Source organism: Neopelma chrysocephalum, unplaced genomic scaffold (genome assembly GCF_003984885.1).
Source record: "Neopelma chrysocephalum unplaced genomic scaffold, ASM398488v2 Primary Assembly neopelma1_82, whole genome shotgun sequence".
Taxonomy (NCBI): Eukaryota; Metazoa; Chordata; class Aves; order Passeriformes; family Pipridae; genus Neopelma; species Neopelma chrysocephalum.
This window is the reverse complement of record NW_020897744.1, coordinates 154,479-174,724: the sequence shown is the minus strand read 5'-3', so window position 1 is coordinate 174,724 and position 20,246 is coordinate 154,479. Positions and strand designations below refer to the sequence as shown.

The window sequence follows — 20,246 nt, the reverse complement described above, 5'->3', positions numbered from 1 at the left end:
GGGGTTTATTTAATGTTCATGACCCTTATTGAAGCGTTTTGGATCTCGTGCTGAATAGCAGGGGGGTGGATTTGAGGCAAAGCTGCTGGGTGGGTTTGGTGGCAGCCTGGCCAGGGGGATTTGGGTGGAGGGCAGAGGCTGCCCGGCGGTACCACCCTCACCCCGCGGAGCCGGGACAGGGCTCCGAGCTCCCAAACGTGACCCTACAGCAGGAACAAGGTGTTCAGCAGGTCCCTCGGAGCCCGCCCTGTGCCACCCAGGCTGGCACGATGCAGGGCAGGGCTCCGAGCGCCTCTTTGTTCCTTTGTTAATCCCTGCCCGGGGGAGGTGCCGCAGGATTTGCTCACGCGTTCCTTTTGGGAAGGGATGACGCACAGATTGTCCTAATAAGGACTTTGTTGGAGAAAGGGGCCGTCTCCTCGCAGGAGAAGGGGCAAGTCATAGGGCGAGCAGCCTCTTTTTTAACCGGGGGATGACACAAGCACAAGTCATTTCCTTATTAATCGGTTCAAACCAGTTCTTACAGGAACTGCTGCTGATAAATGTGGGACTTCTCCGAAGTCATTCATTTGCCTCCCAGCACTGCCCCAGTGCTCAGCTCCTTCTCCTGCCTCCAGGACATGCTCCAGCTCCCAGCTCCTGCCCCCCTGCCCGGCGCTCTGCTGCTCACAGAGATTTTTCTTTTTGAGCACTTTTGGAGGACCTGGGGAAAGATCAAAAGATGAATATTTTGCTTTATTTCGTGGGTTTCTGTTTTCTCAAGTGTCTCAGGAGTTCCCTCCTGAGCTGTAGCTCAGCCTGAACTTTGCTCTGATTAGGTAAAGTGGTAAGTTTTAAAAAAAAAAAAAGGAAAAAAAGCCAATGTTTTTTTTTGGTTTTGTTTTTTTTTTCTCCCCTATTTTGTCTCGTTCTCTGGGATGAACTTTCCATCAGTGCTATTCCAAGTATAGGTCCTTCTCTTCAGAAGCCATTTCAAGAATATCTGGAAGCTCAGAGGATAAAACTTCACCACAAGTCGGATGGTGGCGTTCCACAGGTAAGACCCTCCCCAGCTCAGCCTTTCTCGGGCTCTTCACGTGTCTGTTTTACCAAGATCTGCACTGACCCGAGCAATAGATAAAAAATCTCACTTCAAAATCAACCTGGGAATTAAAAACTGCTCTGTAATTGTATGAAATTGGATTTTAAAATCCCCCCGTAATTGTGTGAAACTGGATTTTAAACTTAACTCTGTTTCAAACTTACTCTGTAACTGTACAAAAATCGGATTTAAATCCTTTAGGGAATAAGAAAAAAAAATAAAGCAAGACCAGTGGCATGTCTTGCCTCTCTGCATTAGCTGCCTGCTTGAAAAGTTAAATTTAAGGAGGAAAAAGTTGCATTTCCATGTGAAGGGGTAACAAACTGTGCAGCATCGATGCTTCAGAAGCCAGGAGGGTCTGTGGCTTAGTGGACAGTAAGAGAAATAAAATCCCCAAGCCTTCAGTGTTTAAAAGAAAAAGAAAACTATGGTGTTTAGAGCAGGTATAAGGGGCAGATATTTCCTTTCATACAAAAAAAAATAGAAAAAAAAGTATTTTAAAAAACTTACCCTGAATTTGCAACGGGACAGAGCAACTTGGACGTGAAATCCTTGAGGATGCTGAGGCATTTTAGATAAAATCCGTGACCCGAACTCGGGTTTCACGTGCGATATTTGTGGCTGTTATAAATGTTCCTCGGGCCATTCCTGCCCACAAAAGAGCCTCGGGGGGGATCGGGCTGGAGTCGTGGAGCGGGGAAGGGATCGTGGGCAGAGCGCTGCTGCCCTCCTTTGACAGGAGAAACGAGGGAAGAGCTGCCACGAAAAACTGGCTGGAAGCGGGACCGGCGAGGTCACTGGAACTTCCAGTCGGATCCTAATGGGAAGATAACCCGGAATGTGCAGTTTAGGGGGAAAAAAAACATTGTTAACCGATGACCTGATTGTTTTCTGTGCGAGGAACATGACGGGGAATGACAGTCAGGGGTTGCTAATTCCAAACTCTAAGAATCGTTAGGGGAGCCCAAACAATACTGGGAATAATAAATCACTTTGGGAGCACCCTGGGAATGAGCAGGGATTCGTCATAGGCCCAGCGGTGGGTTTGGCAAAGCCTCCTGCATTGTCTTTCCAGGGACCAAGGGCAGCTTTGCAGAGGGACCTGCAGGAATCCTGCACCAGGTTCCTGCTTTGGGTTCGATTAGAGAATTCTCCTGCTAATCTCCATCTTCCTCCTCCTTCTGCTTTGTCTCTCCAGGGGGAAAACTGGCTCTCCTGGATGTTTGAGAAACTGGTGATTGTCATGGTTTGTTATTTTATCTTGTCTATTATCAACTCCATGGCCCAGAGCTACGCCAAGAGGCTGCAGCAGAAGATGTACTCTGAGGAGAAAACCAAATGAGCTGGAACAAACCCCCTCAGGGGGTCCTGGCAGACACAGGAATGACACAGCTTTTCATATGGTTAAAAAAATCAGCATTATTCAAAACGAGGGAAAAACTTTTTAACATCAATTTTCAACTAGAACAAAGTTTTTTTATTTGATTTTTTTTGAAAGTAATTTGGATATTAGAGCAAAGGTTTCACTGACAAGCTTATAAACGTTAAGGTAAGGTGTGAATGCTTCATGAGTCTGGGTTGTGTTGTACAGGATGGACAATGGGATGTTCACTGGGGTTTTACACAAACGTTGTCCATCCAAATTACTTCCAAAATGGATGATTTCATGCTCTCCATTTCCTGGGTTAACTCACACTGACCTGAGGGCGACTTCTCATTTGGAAGGGTGGCTTGTTTTGCTTTTTCCATGACTTTCCAGCCCATCACGATGTAAATAACTGAGTCCAGATTGGATACAAACTGTTGCATGTCCCTCCTGGTAAGGCTGTGCCGTCTGAATTCCCGGTGTCCCATCCATTGCACGTTGGAAAAGCCGCCCCCTCCGAGTCCGTGCTGTTATCAGAGGTGATTGATGTCAAATGCTGACGCCGACATTTTTTATTCTGTATATTTAGAATGAAGTTAAGATAAAACTTTATAAAGGCATCTTTGATCATTCCAGAATTTCTTGTGTCAGTCTTTTGAAGCTCTTTCTTTCCCTCTCCACTTTTGGATGCTCAGTTTCTTTCTGAAGCCTTAATCCCACGAGCTGCATGTTCACTCAGCCTTCCTGCACTGATGGTGCTGAAACCCTTTGGGCTTTTTTTGTTCTCTTTTTTTATTTTTTCTCTTTCTTCTTAAGAACTTCTTACTCAGCAAAGGCAGCAGGAAGGACATCTATCCCTTGCTTGAAGCACAGTTAAAATAGGCAGGTTAACCAGTGAACAATATTTATTCTGCTCAGGTGTTTGCCCCTGATCCCAGAATTGTGGGCAGTGGAGGAGAAGAGAGGGGGAAGATTTAATATTCCAGCTGCAAGCAGATTTGATATCCAGAACAGAACTTTAAAGAACCTCAACCTTATGCTTTTCAAGTCAGATATTTCCCAAACCTTGTTCTGAACCAGTGTGTGTGTGTGTGTCAGCTCTCATGTCCAGGAACAGAACTAACATTAAAACGGCTCTTTTCCCTCTTTGCTCCTTCCATCTGTAAATATTTGTGACCTGTTGGTTTGATTGCTGTCCTGGGGGTAAGTAATGCTGAGTTTTCTCTCGGTGAGTGTTGCAGGAGATGCTCAGAGCAGGTCAGACCCTGCCTGGCTGAGCTTGGGCAGGGCTGGGGCAGGTTTGGAGGAGGAGGGGGGGAGCTGGTGTGTGTCCCGTGCTGTGCCGTGGTGTTCCAGCTGCTCCATCCCCACCATCCTGTCGGATAGCTTATCAGACTGATGTTGACTGTTGGATCTCATGGCAACAACAGTCGGTAGGCTGTCTGACATTTTGGTATCTCTCATCTGACCGTCCCCTCATCCATCTCCAGCTGTTCCATTGAGCATCAGCGTGGGCTGGGTTTGGTTTAGCTCTGAGGAGTCACCGCTGCAGTTCTGCATAACAAACATCCTTTATTTAGAGTTTCATCCCCGTTGTGTGTGAGGTTTGTACCTTGTTTCTCGTGTTTGAAGTTCTCTCTGAAGCCAGCAATGCTCTGACAGAGCTCTGAGCAGAGTGAATTTACATATCTGAGGCTTGGGAGGTGGTGCAAGGTAGTTAAAAGCACAAAGGCCATTCATGTGCTCCTGGTGATTTTTAAGGGTGAACACTATTGCTTAAATTCTCCACTTTCTTTTTTTTCTTAAATCTTTTCACTTTTTGGCCTACATAAGGTCTTTAAAAATAAAGTCACAAAGGTGTTCTAATACACTGCCCATTCCAAAAATATCAGCTCTGCTTGGTACTTCACTTTTCTCAATCCGTGGAAACTTCAGTGTTGCACTTGTAGGGGATCCCAGCCCAGAGCTGTGTGTCCCATTCCCCTCATGACACCGGAGCAGTGACAGCCCTTGGCTGCTCTCCCCAGTTCTGGTGGCAGCTTTTTTGTCCTCAGATTCCCCTGAGGGACACGGGTATTTATTTATTTACCTCTCTCAGTTCTGGTGGTGTCTGGAAGCTTCCCTGTGTGACACATTTACCTGTGTGCCCTCAGGCTGAGATGAGGAGACTCTGTAACAACAACTAAAAGAGACAAAAACCCTCTTCCCAGAGCCTGAGCCAATAAACTGCTCCTTTAGAGGTCTCCTTAAAATTCTGCCTCTTGCCTGCTGGAAAATCCCTGGAAAAACAGAGCTTTCTCCCACTTTTAGTTCAATATGTTTACATCCATATAGTGTGAAATATATATATATATGTCTGTTGTTCTTCAGCTTGTGTTCCATGTGTCCATTCCAATAAGCTCTGCTGTTATTCTGAAGCTTTCTAACACTTATTTAAAGAAGGAGCTGATGGTTCCACCTGCTCCTACCTGTTCAGCTGCTGGGAGATGATAAGATTTGGTAAAAGGTAAAAAAAAATAAAAAATCATAGAAATGAAAGTAAACCTAATGAGATTTTCAATGGATAGTTTTATGTTTGCTTAAATAAACAAAGAAATAACGTTTCCCAGTGTTTATTTCAGCTGGATTGTTTCCACTCTGTGTATTGAACTGGGTTGGTAACACTGTGACATTTGTGGTCTGGAATGAAGATGCATCTGCAGCTGCATTTTTGTGGCTTCAGAGGCCTGGAGTCTTCAGTATTTCACCTGAAAACATGGATTCTGCTCCCTAAATCCACAGCTTCCTTTATCTTTAGTCAGGCATTGGAAGCAGTCAGTCACCTCCTTCAGTGTGTTAGGGACAAATCCAAGGGGAGCTCTTGCAGGAGAGACAGTCTTGGCACAGGTCACTATTTTTAGCTGCTGTCTCTCAGTTTAGACACTGAATAAAACATCTTGCTTTTTTTTCCTGGGAGTTACTGAAAATCACACGGAAGTGACAGCAACTAATGGTTGGTTAAACCTCAAAGATGACTTTGATGTGATAAAGATTTTTTCAGTCTCGTCTTCCGTGGGACGTGGCTGAAGCTCTCTTGCTTTCACGAGAGGAAAACAGAAAGCAGCACATCAGAGCTCAGGTCAGGTAGGGCTGAAACTCCTCCTCCTCCTAATTTTCCCGGCTTTCCCTGCCCGCCCTGTGGGTTGTTCCTGCCCGAAGGTGTTTCCTGAGGTGGCAGAGCTGCCCTGCCCCAGCAGTGGGGATTGTCGGGCTCAGCCCAGCTCAGGTCACAGTGGCCGTGCCAGCAGAGCCCCGTGGCAGGTCAAATCCTCCCGTTCCACACTGGAGAACAGCCAGGAAAGCTCCTGCTCCCTGTGTCTGCAGCTCCTTCTCTCCGTCCCAGTGTCCTGCTGAGTTTCTGCTCCAGCAGCTCCCTCTGAACTCCCCCGGTTGCCTGTTCCTGCTAAAAGATCCTTGTCATTAACACTTGACAGGGGCTGAACGCTGCTCCCCGGAGTCCTTCCCTGCTGTGCCTTTGGCTTTCAGGATTTGTTTTGTCACAGTGTCACCGCAGGCACAAACACTGGGGATGTTTCCCTGATTATCAAGCACAAATATAAATATTAGTGAACCAAATTGATCGCAGGTGGAAAGATAAGTGGGGGCTGGGGGTGCTCCTGGGAGGTCAAAGCCATCGGTTTTCTTTGAAGCACGTGGTTAAAACACACTTTGTAATTAAAAGGCTGAATGTGATTTTAGATAAGGCAATTGAAATGGCTCTTCTGAGATTTAAAATTCTGTGGGTTTTTCCTGTAAATTTGGAGGTTTGGTTTTTTATGATTTTTGGTTGGGTTTTTTGTTGGTTTTTTTTGAGGGGAATAAGAAAAACCAGTAACTAGACTCAAATTGCAGCCCTCAGTGGGAGTGGGAGGGAATCCTGCTGGGCTGTGGCCCCTGGTGGGAGCAGGTGAGGGATCAGTGCTGGAACCTCCTGGGTTCCTGTAACCTCAGGAAACAGGGAGTGAAGCAATTCCCTTCCCGTGAAACACCCTCTGATGCTCTGGTAAATATTTGCCTGTGCTCTGGCAAACTCGTTTTTAGAAGGATTATACTGAGAAACTCTTTGAGCCTGCTGTGTGACTTCCCTAATTCGAGCACCTAATTGAGGGCACGAAATGCTGGCATTTATTTCTTTATCCATTTCACTTGCTTACTGATGCATCCCCTCTGCTTTTGGGAGAGGCAGCAGAACAATGCTCTGGCAGTGGTGTGGAGGGAGAGGCTGGAACAGCCCCGGGCACTTGTCAGGAGAGAAAGGAGCTCAGAGGCAGAAACTGTCACTGCTGTTATGTCACCTCCCAGGTACAAGCAAACAGCAAGAGCCCAGCAATGTGTCAGGAATTCAGAAAAAGGGTGTTTTGGTCAAAAAAGCTCAGTGTTGCCTGTGCTGGGTTTAAAGGGAAGGGGATGTTGAGGTTATTCAGCTCGTTCACTGCTACTGGTGTAAAACAAAGGTGCAAAGTAACCTGTGGAAGGGCCAAGCTTGGGTTTAGTTTGCTTTAGCACTGCCCTTTATCGTGCTGAGGGAGGGTATTATTATTATTATTATTATTATTATCCATGGAATGACTCAAAGAGCATTGGCTCCATGAGCACGAAATCAGAGGTCACCTTTCTCTGGAGCTCATTTGAGGAGCTGCTCAGATGTGGACGAGTGTGAAGATCCTCCGTGTTCCAGGGGAGTTCCTCCCAGGTCATTGTTCCTCTGCTTTTCCAAGAAGCCTGCCTGAGTTGCCCTGGCAGCTGGCAATAAGGAAGCTGGCAGCTGTTTCCTGCTGAAAGGCAGGAGATGGGAGCTGGCACTCGGGACATTGTTCCCGGGATAACGGCCACACCCGGCTCCTCTGGCCCTGGAAAAGGGGAGTTGGTGTTTCTGGGGAGCCTCTGGAGAGGGCTGGGCTGTCCCTGCTCGAGGGGCCCGGCCAGGGAAGGGCTCTGTGCTTCACCCACGGGATTTAAGGCACAATCCACTGGGTTTTGTGCAAATTCTTGGAGCTCCACTGAGGTGTTACACGAGGCTGTGACCACACATCAATCTGCTGTAGGGTGTCACCTCTTCCCTTCCTTGGGGACCAGCTGATCTGTGGCACTTCCCAGGTCCAAAGCCTTTCCACTGGACGGTGTCAGCTCTGACTGGCCCCACCTGTAAGAAATTCCCAAGAGATCCCACGCAATTCCCAAAGCTTGTTCTATCCACATGAAGTGACCTCATGGTACCTCTGTTCTTCCACTCTCAGGAAATAATCTGGCAGTTCTCTTGCAGAAGCTGCTGCTAAAAAACACCAATACCTTGTTCAAGGCTCACACTGAAATGCAGAAATGGAATTTTGAGGGACTGTGGCTTTCCTGACACTGCCCTTTCCACCCGGTCACTGAAACAGCAGGTTTGTGTGCTCAGCATTTTTCTGTGTCCAAAAGAAACTGGACCTGCAGAGATTTACACATTTAGATTTACAACATAACACAAAACGCTGCCATTTTCACAAAACCTCTCTGTCCTGGTTAGGAACCACCCTGCTCTCAGTGTCTCTTGCTGCAGCTGTTCCCTCGAGAGTTGGAATATTCAGGATATTTTCACAACAACAGATTCCATTGCTCAGATTCCTGGGTTTGTAGGTCTGAGCTCCTGTGACATCCAGTCCCGTGGATCCCTGGGTGCTGTGTCAGGGCCCAGGTTGGGAGCAGCAAGGAAGACACTTTCAGGATGGCTGGAGCTGGTGTTTAGTGGAGTTCAAACTCATGGATGCCAAAGAAATGTCCAGAGCAGTGTTTCTGCTGGATGTGTGCTGATCCAGCTGATGGGTTTAGTGCTGTTGCCTCCCTTAATTTCTACCCAAACCTGATTTAGTCACTGGTGCCTGTGCAAAGCCACCCTGTGGCAAATCCACTGAGCAGCAACTGAGACCTTGGGGCTGCCCAGGAGGAGCAGGTGCTGCTGAGAGGAGTCAAATAATCCACATCCTTTGGCAACAGATTCCAGCTGTGACAGATCCTTCCAATTAGTGAATAAGGAAAGGGGTTAAGTGTTGTTTGGAAGAGCCTGAGAGCTCTTGGCTAAGCCTGTCCCTGATGTCTCCTCCCCTGGTCCTTCCTGGAGCTCTCTGCCCTCAGTACAGTGATTTTTTGACAAGTCCAGGCCTGTTGACTGAAGTTTTGTCCAGCTGGAGGACCCCACGTGTTCATGTTTCCTTTCTAAGGTGGCTGAAGAAGGAGCTCTCATTTCCCAGCACACACCAGGTTTGGATCTGTTTTTATGTAAGAATACTCTGGGTCTGGGGAGAGAAGCCTGATTAAATCTTTTTTGGGGGAAAATAAGGTGAAACCCTGAGTTTAGTGGCTGCTAGGGAGGGAATGGAAGTTTTCTTCTTGGGAGAAACATTTAATTGGATATTGGCTGCCAAATTTATGCCTTTAACTTCAAATAACGACAAAAATCAGATTGCTGACTCCCAGGTAGTGCTACAGGCTGAGGCTGCAGCTCCAGCCAAGCCCAGCCAGGATTTGATCCCACCTCCAGTGGGATGGGGCTGTTTTCCATTTGGCTCCCCTGCCACGCTGCTCTCGATGATCTCTCACAGATTGGAGGCTGCTGGGCAGGAGTTCAACTCAAATCATGCCATGACCACAATGACACCATTCCCAGGCAGCTCAAGTGTTATTTTTTGAGCCTTAAATAAACACGTGGAACCAAACGTGGGCCACGCTCAGTTTGGCAGGACACACCCATTTAATGCAAACACACCACGAGCAGTGAAATCAAAGCCCCAGCAACATTTATTCTGCCTTTTTTTGGTTTAACCAGTGGCTTCTTTTAGTTAGCTTCTCTACTTACTACTCTTACATTTAAAATAGGAATTTTGGCCTAGAGAGCACCCTCATTTTGGTTATTTTTCTATTTTACTGTGTAACTGTGCGTATTTTAATTTTTTTTTTTAAGACTAAGAGAAGGTTTCTACACCTAATTCACCCAGATAAGTACAGAGTGTGTCACAGTTTAGAACCTCTCAGGCTCTAATTAAGGTTTAGATTTCTTCCACGATCTTTATCGTGGGACATATTTATTTTAAAAACTTTCCATTTCCTGAGGAGCAGGAGCAGCTTCACTCATCTCCTCCCTGAGGCCGTTTTCAGCCTGTCCAGGGTGCTCCCCTGGGGCTGGCAGGAGGATTTGCTTGGAGAGCCCCGGGAAGGTGTTTCTGGAGCGGGTTGTGCCGAGGGAAAGGGTTAAGGGACAGGTTGTGCTGATTCACGGCCGCGTGTGACTCACGTCCCCTCCCGCGGAGGGGAAGTGCCCGTCTGGAGGGACAATGTGGGCTCCGAAGGGACCATTGTGAGCTGCGGCTCCGCTGAAAGAGCCGGAAAAGCTCCCCGGTTAAAATTCGGGATCAGCAGCTCCGCAGCCGGGCCGGTTCAAAGCCGGGGGTCCGGAGCGTGGGCAGAGCTGGGGTGGGAAGCAGAGGCTGGAGCAGGAAGCTGGAATTTGCTGCCTTGGTGAAGCTGGGTCCGGGCTGCCCTTGGAAGCAGTGGAGGAAAGGCAGCAGCTCAGTTCCTTTTGGAAGCTTTTTTTGTGCTAAATCGGATCCATGAATCACTTCCCTGATGACTCCTGTGCAGGTTTTAAAGTGGTGTCCGGCAAAACTCACATTTCTTCAGCTGAGAGTGTTTCTTTTTGGATGTTTAGTCTCTCACTTCATAATATTTATCCAGACTAAATTTCTTAGCAAATGCAGAAGGAAGTGAATAGTTCATCCTTTTGTACCTTAATTTTCCCCAGTAGTGTATCAGCTGGTAATTTGAATATAACTTCCTGCTTTCATGTTGATAAATTCCTGGTTGGTGTGGGAACCATAGATTTTTTTTTTCCCCTTATATATTTATCCCCAGTTCTATCCTTCCTGTACTGATAGTGAGTCTGACCTTAAAAGCACCAATATCTGCTTATATCCAAACAAATTGTATCTATAAATACATTAACTACTGTCACTTGCCACTTATTGTGTTTAAAGTATTTTAGGTTATTGAAGGTTTTTTGTTTCTGGGTTGGAATTTTTTTGGTGGGTTTGATTTGTTTGGGTTTTTTTGGGGTTGTTTTTTTTTTTTTTTCTGTAGTTGGAGTCCTTGAACCAACTTCCAAGTGAGCTGCACCTGTCCCTCCCACAACAATAGTGAGGTTTGGTGCATTGTTCCAGGTTTATGGACATCCTGTGGGGACTTTGCCTAAAACCAGCAAGGTCAAGGCCACTGATTCTGTTGTTCCTGTCACTGAGCCACTGGCTTGTGCTGACCTTTGATCCACCTCATTAACTTTAATTGCTAATCAAATAAAGGCCCTCTTCCAAGCTCTGGCTACCCCCAGGATTAATTTTATCAATAAAATAGAAAAGTACTGCTCCACCTTCTAATACAAGTGTAAATTATGACTCTTTGATACCAGCTATTCACTTCCTGCCACTCTGACCCTCTGCACATCCTGGGGAAAAAAAAAACCAGAGGAATCCTGTCATAGATCAAAAACTGAAGGCTGGGTTTGGGAAAGGGTGTGAGAATTTCAGGATTGAGGTCATCAGTGAAAAACAGGCACAGGAAGAAGCCTGGAGATGCCTCAAACAGCTCCTGTCAGGCTCTGGCAGAGCAGTGGAGGGGATTATAACAGATAATACAACATCTACACTTTTGTTTTCAACTCTTTTTTTTAAATACTTTTGAGGAACCTGTGTTGTCAAACTTTGGCTGATGGTTGTGATCCTCTATTGCTGCTTTTAAAAATGTTTTCACATGGAATTAGGAGAGTTTTCCCTGAATCCTGACTGTGAACAAGTCCTTACAGAGGAACCCTTGCTAAGCAGCAATGACCCTGCTGGCCTGGCTGTGTCTGTGAGCTGCAGAACCTTTCCCTCTCTGTTTTCCTTTGTTAAATAAGGAAATCTTCATTTTTGCTCTGGGGTTGTGCATCTCAGCTGTGTGTTGTGTTTCCTGACGTGGCATCAATTCTGCCATCAAACTTAAACAAAAAAACCCTTCCAGTAACCTGCTGCATTACCTGGAAATCCCATGAGCCATAACTGATAAATATGGGGCTGTGTCACCCACTGAGCACCTGCTGCCTTTGCTTCGTGCTCAGAATTATCAATACATGGAGATAACAGGTTATTTCTGCAATAAAGTGGGTTATGGTGCTGCTGGATCAATAACCCTTTGCTCTCTTCCTCGTTTCTCAGAGGACTTATCTGTCTTTTAGCTTTTTAAACACCTCATTTACCTGTTCTGTGGGACAGGAGGAAGCATTGCTGGCACTTGGCCCTTGTTCCAGACGTGCAGTTCCCCATTCCTGCTCAGCCTGGGATCTGTTGGGAACACCAGGGACAGGGATTGTCTGTGTGGCTGAACATCCTGGGCCTTCTGCAGGAGGGAGCAGCTCACCATGGTCTCCTTTCCTCACCCTTTGTTCCTTGCAGTGCCTGTGCTGTTTGTCTCAACTTGTGCAGCCTTTCCTCCAGCTTCTTCTGTGGAAAATACCCAAATTAGACACTTTGAAAGGGACAAAAACACCCCCCAAAAATCCCTTTGGACCAGAGCAGTGCCCAGCTCTGAGCTGCCATCTTTCAGTTAAAAGTTTCAAGGCTTGGCAAGAAATGGCACTAAAAACCTAAAGGGACGCTCTAAAATGTGAAATTTGTCAAGGGAAAAGTCCCTGAGACTGATTTGTTTTTAAAGTCTTTTATTTTTTAGCCTGTGGGATTATTTCTATAGGAAGATCAGTGTGACATAGGGGGAGGAATGGCAAGAATTCCCCAAATTCTCCCTGCCATTAAGTGAAAAGCTGGCAGAGGCAGGAGGAAGGTTGGTGTTACAATATAATCCTTAATTCTGGACTCTTTTATTTTATATTTGTATATTCTTATATTTATTTTATATTTATATATTCTCATATTTATTTTATATAAATTTAAATATAATATATATATTATATTTACATATATATTATAGATATATAAATATTATATATTTATTTTATTCACTGTGTGTGCCTTCCCAAGGGATTCAATCCCTTCCTCTTTCCAGGCTGGTGCAGCTGCAGCTTCCAGGGCTCCACCTTGTGGTCGTGGTAAAACTTGTGTAAAAAAACCCCAGACAATTCCTTAAATTGCCTTTTGAAATTTAAAAATTTATTAAATTTATAAAATTTATAAATCTATAATTTATATAATAATATATAATTTATATAATTTATAATTTGCTGTGTCCTATTCTATTTGAAATCCAGCAGCCATCCTCCTCCCAAATATGTTTAAATAAATAACAAATTAATTAATTTCTAACATAGAGGAAGAAGAGCAGTTGTTTTGCTTAAACACACATGTGTGTATAACAGAGCCAAGGCTGTGCTATAGGGATTCATTTTTCCCAAGTTTTAGGCACAGGGAAATGGTGAGAAAAGGATTTAATTAACTATAACCTCTAATATAACTCGAGGATGACAGGGAAATGAAGAAATCTTTGTATTTCTCTTAAAAGATGGTTCAAAACTTTTGCTGTTTGGTCAAAGTTAAGGTCCTTAAAATGGAATTTAATCTGACTTTGCTTTAAAGGCCCAGGTGCCACAGTGTTGTGTCTTGAATCTCAAATGGAGCTTGGATTAATAATCCTGGCACTGCTGTTTTATCAGCATTGAAGCATTCTTTGGGCAAAGTGTTATAATGAAAATTCATGACTGCATATATTAAAGTGCCAAAAATTATGTTCAGAGATGTAGCTACAGTACATAGCAAATGTATTGAAAAATAGGTATTTATTAGATATATTAAATAAGAATAATACCTGTCCATATGAATATATTCAGCTCAGAGTCAGTTCTTGCTGTTCTAACACACACACACAAACTGCTTTCAAGACTGAAAACCAGCTCCAGCCCAGACATTTCCATACTTCAGGAAGTTGATGGGAGGTTTTCCAGTGCTGGGTTCTTTCAGGAAAAGCTCTATTTCTGATCATTTAAAAGAAATAAAATCAAAGGGTGGTGTAACTGGAGATAACTTGTTCCAGGGTTGTGAAGCTGTCCAGGAAATCTTCCTCTTCAATTCCAAATTTGGTGTATTGGTGAATATAAGCTCTGTGTGGGGAAGGATGGGTAAGACATTGGAAATCAGGGGGGAATCTGGCACATATTGGATATTTACTGTGAAAACCCCAAATCAGGATTGGTTTCCCCCCAATAACTGTGCTGGTGAGTTTTTACTGTGCTCCCTCGAACTCATTTTGTAATTCCTACTGATCAGTAAGTCCTGACTTGTTTCCAATAGTTTTTATATCTGTGTATTGGTTGAGGGAACAGAATTGCAGCTAAAAAAATTGGGCTAAGTGGGAAATGGAAGGGGAAGTGATTAATACACACCAATCCCCTCAGTGCTGCTAACTGAGCCAGGAAGTTTTTTCCAGGCCTTTGCAGCGTGTGTCTGTCCACAAGCTGGAAACTAAACCATCAGCAAAAAGAGCTTCTGTGTGTTATTTTTAGGATGGTCAAATTGGAATGCACTAAATCTGGGGAGTTTTGGGACTGAGAAAATACACTGAGAGCACTGAAATCTGTGGTCTCACTTATTTACAATGATTTCTCTCCCACTGAAGATACTGGCAGTTATTAGTGAAGTCTCAGCAGGACTCTTTTCACTTACTTGGAAGCAAACATATTCCAAGCTTTTCCCACAAGGCTGTCGAGAGGTTTCAGCAGGAACTGGCTGTTGCTGACCAGAGAGGCAGACTTTTCATACTTGTTAAATGCTCTTGGTGTTCTCCAGGCATTAAAAGCATCCTGAGGCTTTAGCCATGATGTGTACAGGGAGGGATCTTGGAAACTTCCTGGAGCAGAGATAAGACAGCCCTTTTGGTAAATGGAAAGCTGCAAACCTCTGCATCTTGATCCCAGTGGTCCTGTGTGAGCTAATCAAAGCTTGGCAGATCAGTTCAGGCCTTGGGAAAACTCTGCAGAGATCAGCCTGGAGAAAACAGAACTTTGAAACAGATCCCTTGGATTATCTAGAAGCCCTCTCTTGTGTCAGTACTGCATCTGCCAGCCATGCTCATCACTCCAGAAACAGCTAAATGTGTTTTCAGACAATAAAGCCAAGAATTCCATCAGATACACAGACTTCAGGCTCTTCCTCCTGCCCTGAAGTGCTTCAGGAAGCTGCTGTAAAGACAACAGCCCAAAGCAGTTGGACAACATGGCTTTGGACACTAAAAACTGTTTCTAGAGTGAATATTGACCTTTAGTAACCAAACATGTGGACTTGGGGTGTTTTTCTCTGGTGTAAAGAAACCAGAGAGATGTGAAACAAGAACTCCTGAGGTTTGGGGCTTTTCCTCCTTACCCAAGTCCACGCTGTGTACATCTTTTCCTCTCAGGATAACCAGGTTGGCAATGGAAGTGTTGAAGTGCAGTGGCTTCTTTGTGGAATGGCTGGAGGAGCCTGGAGGAGGTGGTCGGACTTGCCAGTCAATACCTGTGAGATTTTGGTAAAAAAAGACAGAAAAGATAGTTAATGTTGTGTGAAATGTGGATTTGGAATAGCTGAAGAGGCAGATGGGAACTATCACTGTGCCCCACACTGGAGTTTGTAGCTGCTGCACGTTAATTAAGCAGCAATCACACAATTCCCAGGGAAAAGCAGTGCTAACCCAGCAGTATTTTCCTGGTAGTCACTTGTCTAGCAGAGAAAATGATCCCTGTTTCTATACTTAGCAATTGCCAGCCCATTCCCTGCATAACTGGAAGCTATAACTGAATTCCCCACGTAAATGATAGGGGAGAGCTGAGCAGCGTTTTCATGAGTAGAAGGTGTAAAAAGAAAACACAGAAATCCCAACCCAAATGAAGGATGTAAATTAAGTGCACAGCCACAAACTGTTGGTTTGTGTGTTTTCAGTGGCTGTAATTAACTGAGGTGGCTGGAAGCAAAGGCAGGAGCAAGCTGAGGGAATGGTTTGAGGAGCAGCTGGAGGCAAATTCCTGCTGAGGGCTCTGAACTGCCTGAAGGGAGCTGCACTAAACAATCAGCTTTATCCCACCTGGAGAAATGAGTGAGGAGAGGGGAGGGAATGCTCTGTACCTTCCTCCATCTGGGCATTAGCAATGAGCATCTGCCTCAGATGTTTGATGAGCCCAGGCCAGCTGAAGGTGCTGTAGGGGAGGGAGTTCTCAGGAATCTGAGGAATGTTCCGGAGACCCAACATCTTGAACTCGGGATGTGGGACCAGTGTCTCCATCAAATCTCCTGGAAGAAGAAATCAACAGCTGCTCACAAAAAACACTGCCCAGGGTGGCTAAAACAGGAGGAGAGAGGGAGGAATGTTACAAAGGTTTAGCAATTTCAGACAGAGCAATGCAAATTTGCTGTGTGTTCCTGAGTTAATAGCTCTGATTTTACAATTTAGACTTGTCTCACTTCTCAGAATCTCCAGGACTCTGTGCACTGCTAAAGAGATCAATAGACAGATGTGAAAGTTTAATTTTGGGTAACTTTCTCTAATTCCTTGAGGGTATAACCACCAGCCCATTGCTCCCAAGTTGTCTGCTCACCTGTTTTCTGCCTGAGCAAAACACAAAACTTTGTTTGTTTTGGTTCAGTCAAATTTCTGACCCCAAGTGAAATGTGAAGCTCAGCCCAAAAGCTGCACAAGTTTGGAAATACGTACAAGGGTGTCTGTAACCACTTGGAAAAGCAGAAACAGGGTTCTTCTGGTGAAGAATGAAAGCAGAAGTTGGGGGGTTTATTTTTGACTCTGCTACAACGTTGGGATTGGATTGAACTTTCTGAATTTGTCTTTTCCTCCACTTTGCCTGCCTGAAAACTTGGGATGTACCCAAATACTTGAGTGAGGAGACTGAAGAACTTCAATTCACCCCTGACCTGACTAGAGAGAGGGGTGTGAGTGACATGGTTTGGTACCCAGTGGGTTCCTGCTGTAGTTTGAGCCCCCCTCTGCTGGGTGAGCGGGCTGGAAAACGCTGCCCAGCTGATGTGCAATGACTTGGTTCACATCCCTGAAGGAGATCTGTTTGATGTTCATCAGCTGGGCACAGATCCTGTGGATGACATCGTTCTCGTGGACCAGGAGGGCATCTGAGGACCGGTACAGATGTGACAGAGTCAAAACAGAGTTGTAGTTTTGAACAATGACCTGGGAACAAACAAACAAACAAAAAACCCCACACAAGTGAGAGTCAAACTTAATCCCTTTCTAATTTATAATCCTCTGGCTGCTGCTGTTTCCTCAGCTGAGCTTTAGGAAGTGATTCATTTTCTTTGCCAAAGTGCAGAATGAGGTCAGGAGCTCAGAGCTTTTCCAGGGAAAGAGGGCAAGACCCGTGAAAATCAGGTTATCCATCTCTCTCCATAGAAACATGGAACAAAATCTACCTGGGAACTGATTGTATTGCTGAGATAAGATCCCAACAGGAGATTTCTAGTTCTTGTGGAACTGCCCCACTTCAGCACTTGAATTATCAAGAGTTTGTTTGGTGAAATATGAGGCAAACAATCCTTTAGCTGTGTTATTTAGTCATTTGAACTTTGCAAAAAAGTAAAATATACTTATTTTCCTTCTTATTTCTGTTGTAGGTATTTTATTTAAAAGTAAGCAGTGATCATAAACTTAAAAATTCTCTATAAACTATAATGATATATAAAAAGGCAATGTGACATTCACCTCACCAGTGCCATAGGGCCAGATAACGTGGTTTAGGATAAATGAGGTTGGAAAAGCATCTCTCAAGCACTGGGTCACAAATGCTCCCAGGCCTGACCCTGTGCCCCCAGCCATGCTCATGATGGTGAAAAATCCTCCCAGTCTGTCACATCTCTCTGCTTCTTTCTGCACCAGATCCATGATTGATTCCTTGTGTCTGGGCCCATGGACAGAGTAACTGGGGAGTAACAGAAAAGCAGGAAGGTGAAGCTATTCATTAAGCAGATTTTATTATTATTATTATTTCTATAAGCTTGCACTGTCATCCATTCTATCTGCACCAAACAATCCTTAGCTGTCATGTTCATTTTGCAAAACAGCTGTTTATAAACTGGCCTTATTGTTTCCTATTCTTAACTATATTCCCTCCATTCTAAAATGTCATGTTTTCACTGCAAAGGAGGGAGGCCCTGGCACAGGTGGCCCAGAGAAGCTGTGGCTGCCCCATCCCTGGAAGTGTCCAAGGCCAGGTTGGAAGGGGCTTGGAGCAACCTGGGATAGGGGAAGGTGTTGGGGTTGGAACTGGATGAGCTTCAAAGTCCCTTCCAACCCAAACCATTCTGGGATTCTATGATTCAAACACCAATTTCATCTTGCAAAAATCAGTTCAAAAATTACACTGCTATCTATATATTTCTACTTTTACTTAAAAATAAATCCTGTTCCATACTAAGCTGCACTCCTAGAGAGTGTAAACAGCTCCTTAGCCTCCACAGTTCCCTCGGGAAGCCTGGAGCAGCTCTCCATACCCGTTGGCCCAGTTGTTCCCAGAGCCTTGCTTCTGGCAGAAGTGGGACTGGTGGTTGTATTTCCAGCAGCCAGACCTGGCAGCCATGGATAAGGTTTGGCTGATGACTTTGGGCTCCATGTCAACCAGCACAGCCCGGGCCACAGGCACTGCAGAGGAAGAAAAACAGAATTACCAATAATGTGCCGACATGTTTACACAAAATGGATGGATTTGGATGGATAACATGTCCCAGGTTGTATTCCTCCCACCCACATTATCCAAGCCATTAATGGAACAGCACAGAAAAGATTTGGCCATGCCCATGTATTGTGCCAAAGGCAAATGTGAACTCTAGAGTTCTCCTTCAGGAAAGAAACCACTTAGTGTGTTTGATAAAGTCAAATTTGGATACTGTGGGTCCTACTCTGTGGTGTGATTCACCTACAGCAGAAAATGCAGATGTTTGGAAGGAAAGATTATGTTTTGTTTCCAGCTGTGCTACTGGGAAACTGGCTTTGTCTTCTTAAAACCTTCTGATTCTGCTTCCATGTCTGCAGCAGTGTTGTGAGGGCAGAGGGTTAAACAGTCCTTCAAGACTGAAGGTAAAACTCATTCCTCAACCGAAAGTAAAAGACCTGTTTTATTTCTGTGTCCTGAAAACAGACCCTGTGTGAGGGGAAAAAAAAGCCCTTTTAAAGCTGTACCTCCAGATTCCTCCTCCCAGAAAAACCTCTCCTTGCAGGCATCCTGGTAGGATTGGTTTTCCTTCTTGGAGCAGAGCCCGTGAGCGCCGCGGATGTCGCTGCACAGGCAGCAAAACACCTCGTGCCCAATCTGGTTCCCACACTGCCCAAGCTGGACTGTGACTATTGACATCCTTCTTCAAGCCTGAAAAAGAAATGATGCCTTTAGTAATTGTGGAAAAGACGGGGGAAAAGAGTTCTGGCAGGTTTCTGGTCCGTTTTGCCATTTTTTGAGGATGGTTAAACCACAACCACTGGCTATTTCTGGGGAAAAGCTGCCTGACAGCACCTTCTCCTGAGTGCCAGAAGAGCAAGGGTGGCAGTTTAAAGGGAAGCAAGAGCTGTTTACTGCTGCTTTGCATCTAGAGAGAGCTGGAACCAGCCACACAGAAAGGGAATTGTTTGTTTTCTTCCTTTTGCTCAGTAGGGCAGGATAGAAAATATGACTATAACTCAAAGTTATCGGACTAGGATGTAAAAGCACAATAAGAAAGCACCACATGCCCTTAGAAATGTTGAGCCTGTTCAAAATTGTAGCTGATTTCCAGTCCTGTTCTGCTCCAGGCCTGATGCCAGAGCCTGCTGAGGTGACAAAAGGATTCCCTGGAGCATTCCCCTTGCTTCCAGCACACAGAGCAAAGCTTTTGCCTGGGTACCGGCGTGATTTGACATTTTTCCCCACTCAGCATTTTACAGCAGCTCTGCTTTCTCACTTTTCTATTCACAGAAACAAGGTCAATTTTTTTTTTAAGCTCCGGGCTGCAGTTCCTCGTCGCCACCCCAGCTGTGCCGCAGCATTCCCGTACCAGCATTCCCTGGATGGCTGCCGGTGCCTGTGCCGCCTTCTGTGGGCAGGTTTGTGCTAATTTGGATCGCGGTGCGTGATTCCAGCGTCGCTGCCAGCCCGGGGGTTGCTGCGAGACCGAGAATAAACAAACATGTGAATTCTCCTCAGGAAAGGCTCGTGTCCGACCTGTGCCACACCGACCGTCCCACCCGGGGTCCGTGCCCGCAGACCCCCCTCAGGGGCCGCCCCTCAGGGCTCCCCCCTCAGAACCGCCGCCATGTTCGCCCCGAGCCCGGCCCGGCCCGTCGGACCCTCTGCCGGCATCCCGATCCTCTTCCCGATCCCACCCCGGTCCCGATCCCCATCCCATCCCGGTCCCGATCGTCCTGATCCCATTCCACTCCATATCCCGATCCCATCCCTGTCCCGACCCTGATGCCGGTCCCGACCTTGATGCCGGTCCCGATCCTGATCCCATCCCAATGCCGAGCCCTCTCCCGTTCCCACTCCCGATCCCATCCCGCTCCCTCTCCCCTCAGCGCTCCTTTCTCCCCCTCCCCACCCTGTGTGCGGACGCTCCTTCGAACGGCCCGCCCGGCGCATGCGTAGCGCTCTCTCCTGGCAGGCTGGCGCCGCGCCGCGCCCCTCCGGCTTCCTCGCACACAGCGCGCACGCTCCGCCCGGCGCGGCTTCCCCTCGCCCTCTTGCGCATGCGCCGCGCCAGGACTTTGAGGGCGGGCGGGCGCGCGGGGCGC

At 46.0% G+C, this 20,246-nt stretch overlaps 3 protein-coding genes across 10 annotated transcripts in view; 2 read left to right on the top strand and 1 right to left on the bottom strand.

The window, feature by feature from the left end:
- Window positions 1-3,604, top strand: part of VMP1 (vacuole membrane protein 1) — a 60,303-nt gene extending 56,699 nt beyond the window's left edge. For 3 of the 4 annotated variants that reach the window (XM_027691058.1, XM_027691059.1, XM_027691060.1), the window contains 2 exons: window positions 934-1,036; window positions 2,280-3,604. In XM_027691058.1, coding sequence (XP_027546859.1) covers window positions 934-1,036; window positions 2,280-2,423 — 247 coding nt within the window. In that variant the 3' untranslated portion in view covers window positions 2,424-3,604. The remainder of the gene's footprint in view (window positions 1-933; window positions 1,037-2,279) is intronic. The other variant, XM_027691057.1, reaches the window with a different exon arrangement.
- Window positions 658-20,109, bottom strand: TUBD1 (tubulin delta 1). 5 transcript variants are annotated; one of them, XR_003535495.1, is made up of 14 exons: window positions 20,054-20,109; window positions 19,511-19,618; window positions 18,666-18,849; window positions 17,981-18,128; window positions 17,193-17,409; window positions 16,433-16,664; window positions 15,593-15,757; window positions 14,855-14,986; window positions 14,159-14,342; window positions 13,305-13,596; window positions 11,926-11,989; window positions 11,746-11,830; window positions 1,592-1,898; window positions 658-703 (listed from the first exon to the last, which is right to left on the bottom strand). XR_003535495.1 is itself a non-coding variant. In XM_027691056.1 (10 exons), the coding sequence occupies exons 3-10, from the start codon at window positions 18,835-18,837 to the stop codon at window positions 13,494-13,496; spliced, it is 1,353 nt and encodes a 450-aa protein (XP_027546857.1). In that variant the 5' UTR covers window positions 18,838-18,849; window positions 19,511-19,618; window positions 20,054-20,109; the 3' UTR covers window positions 13,257-13,493. The 5 variants fall into 5 exon arrangements, 1 of the variants encoding a protein (XP_027546857.1); XR_003535493.1 differs by having other exon boundaries at window positions 11,746-11,989; XR_003535496.1 differs by lacking the exons at window positions 658-703; window positions 1,592-1,898 and adding an exon at window positions 10,022-10,956.
- RPS6KB1 (ribosomal protein S6 kinase B1) overlaps window positions 14,959-20,246 on the top strand; it is a 25,657-nt gene continuing 20,369 nt past the window's right edge. The window contains exon 1 of the mRNA XM_027691053.1: window positions 14,959-14,965. The gene's annotated coding sequence lies outside the window, so the exon portion shown is untranslated. The remainder of the gene's footprint in view (window positions 14,966-20,246) is intronic.

What these genes read in the sequence shown, in the direction of transcription:
- TUBD1 (XM_027691056.1), bottom strand. Translation starts at nt 18,837, where the DNA reads ATGTCAATAGTCACAGTCCAGCTTGGGCAGTGTGGGAACCAGATTGGG. An exon ending in GGCCCTATGGCACTGGTGAG is followed by an intron (nt 16,665 to 17,192) that starts GTGAATGTCACA and finishes GTTTGTTCCCAG; the next exon opens with GTCATTGTTCAAAACTACAA. An exon ending in TAATGCCCAGATGGAGGAAG is followed by an intron (nt 14,987 to 15,592) that starts GTACAGAGCATT and finishes AAAATCTCACAG; the next exon opens with GTATTGACTGGCAAGTCCGA.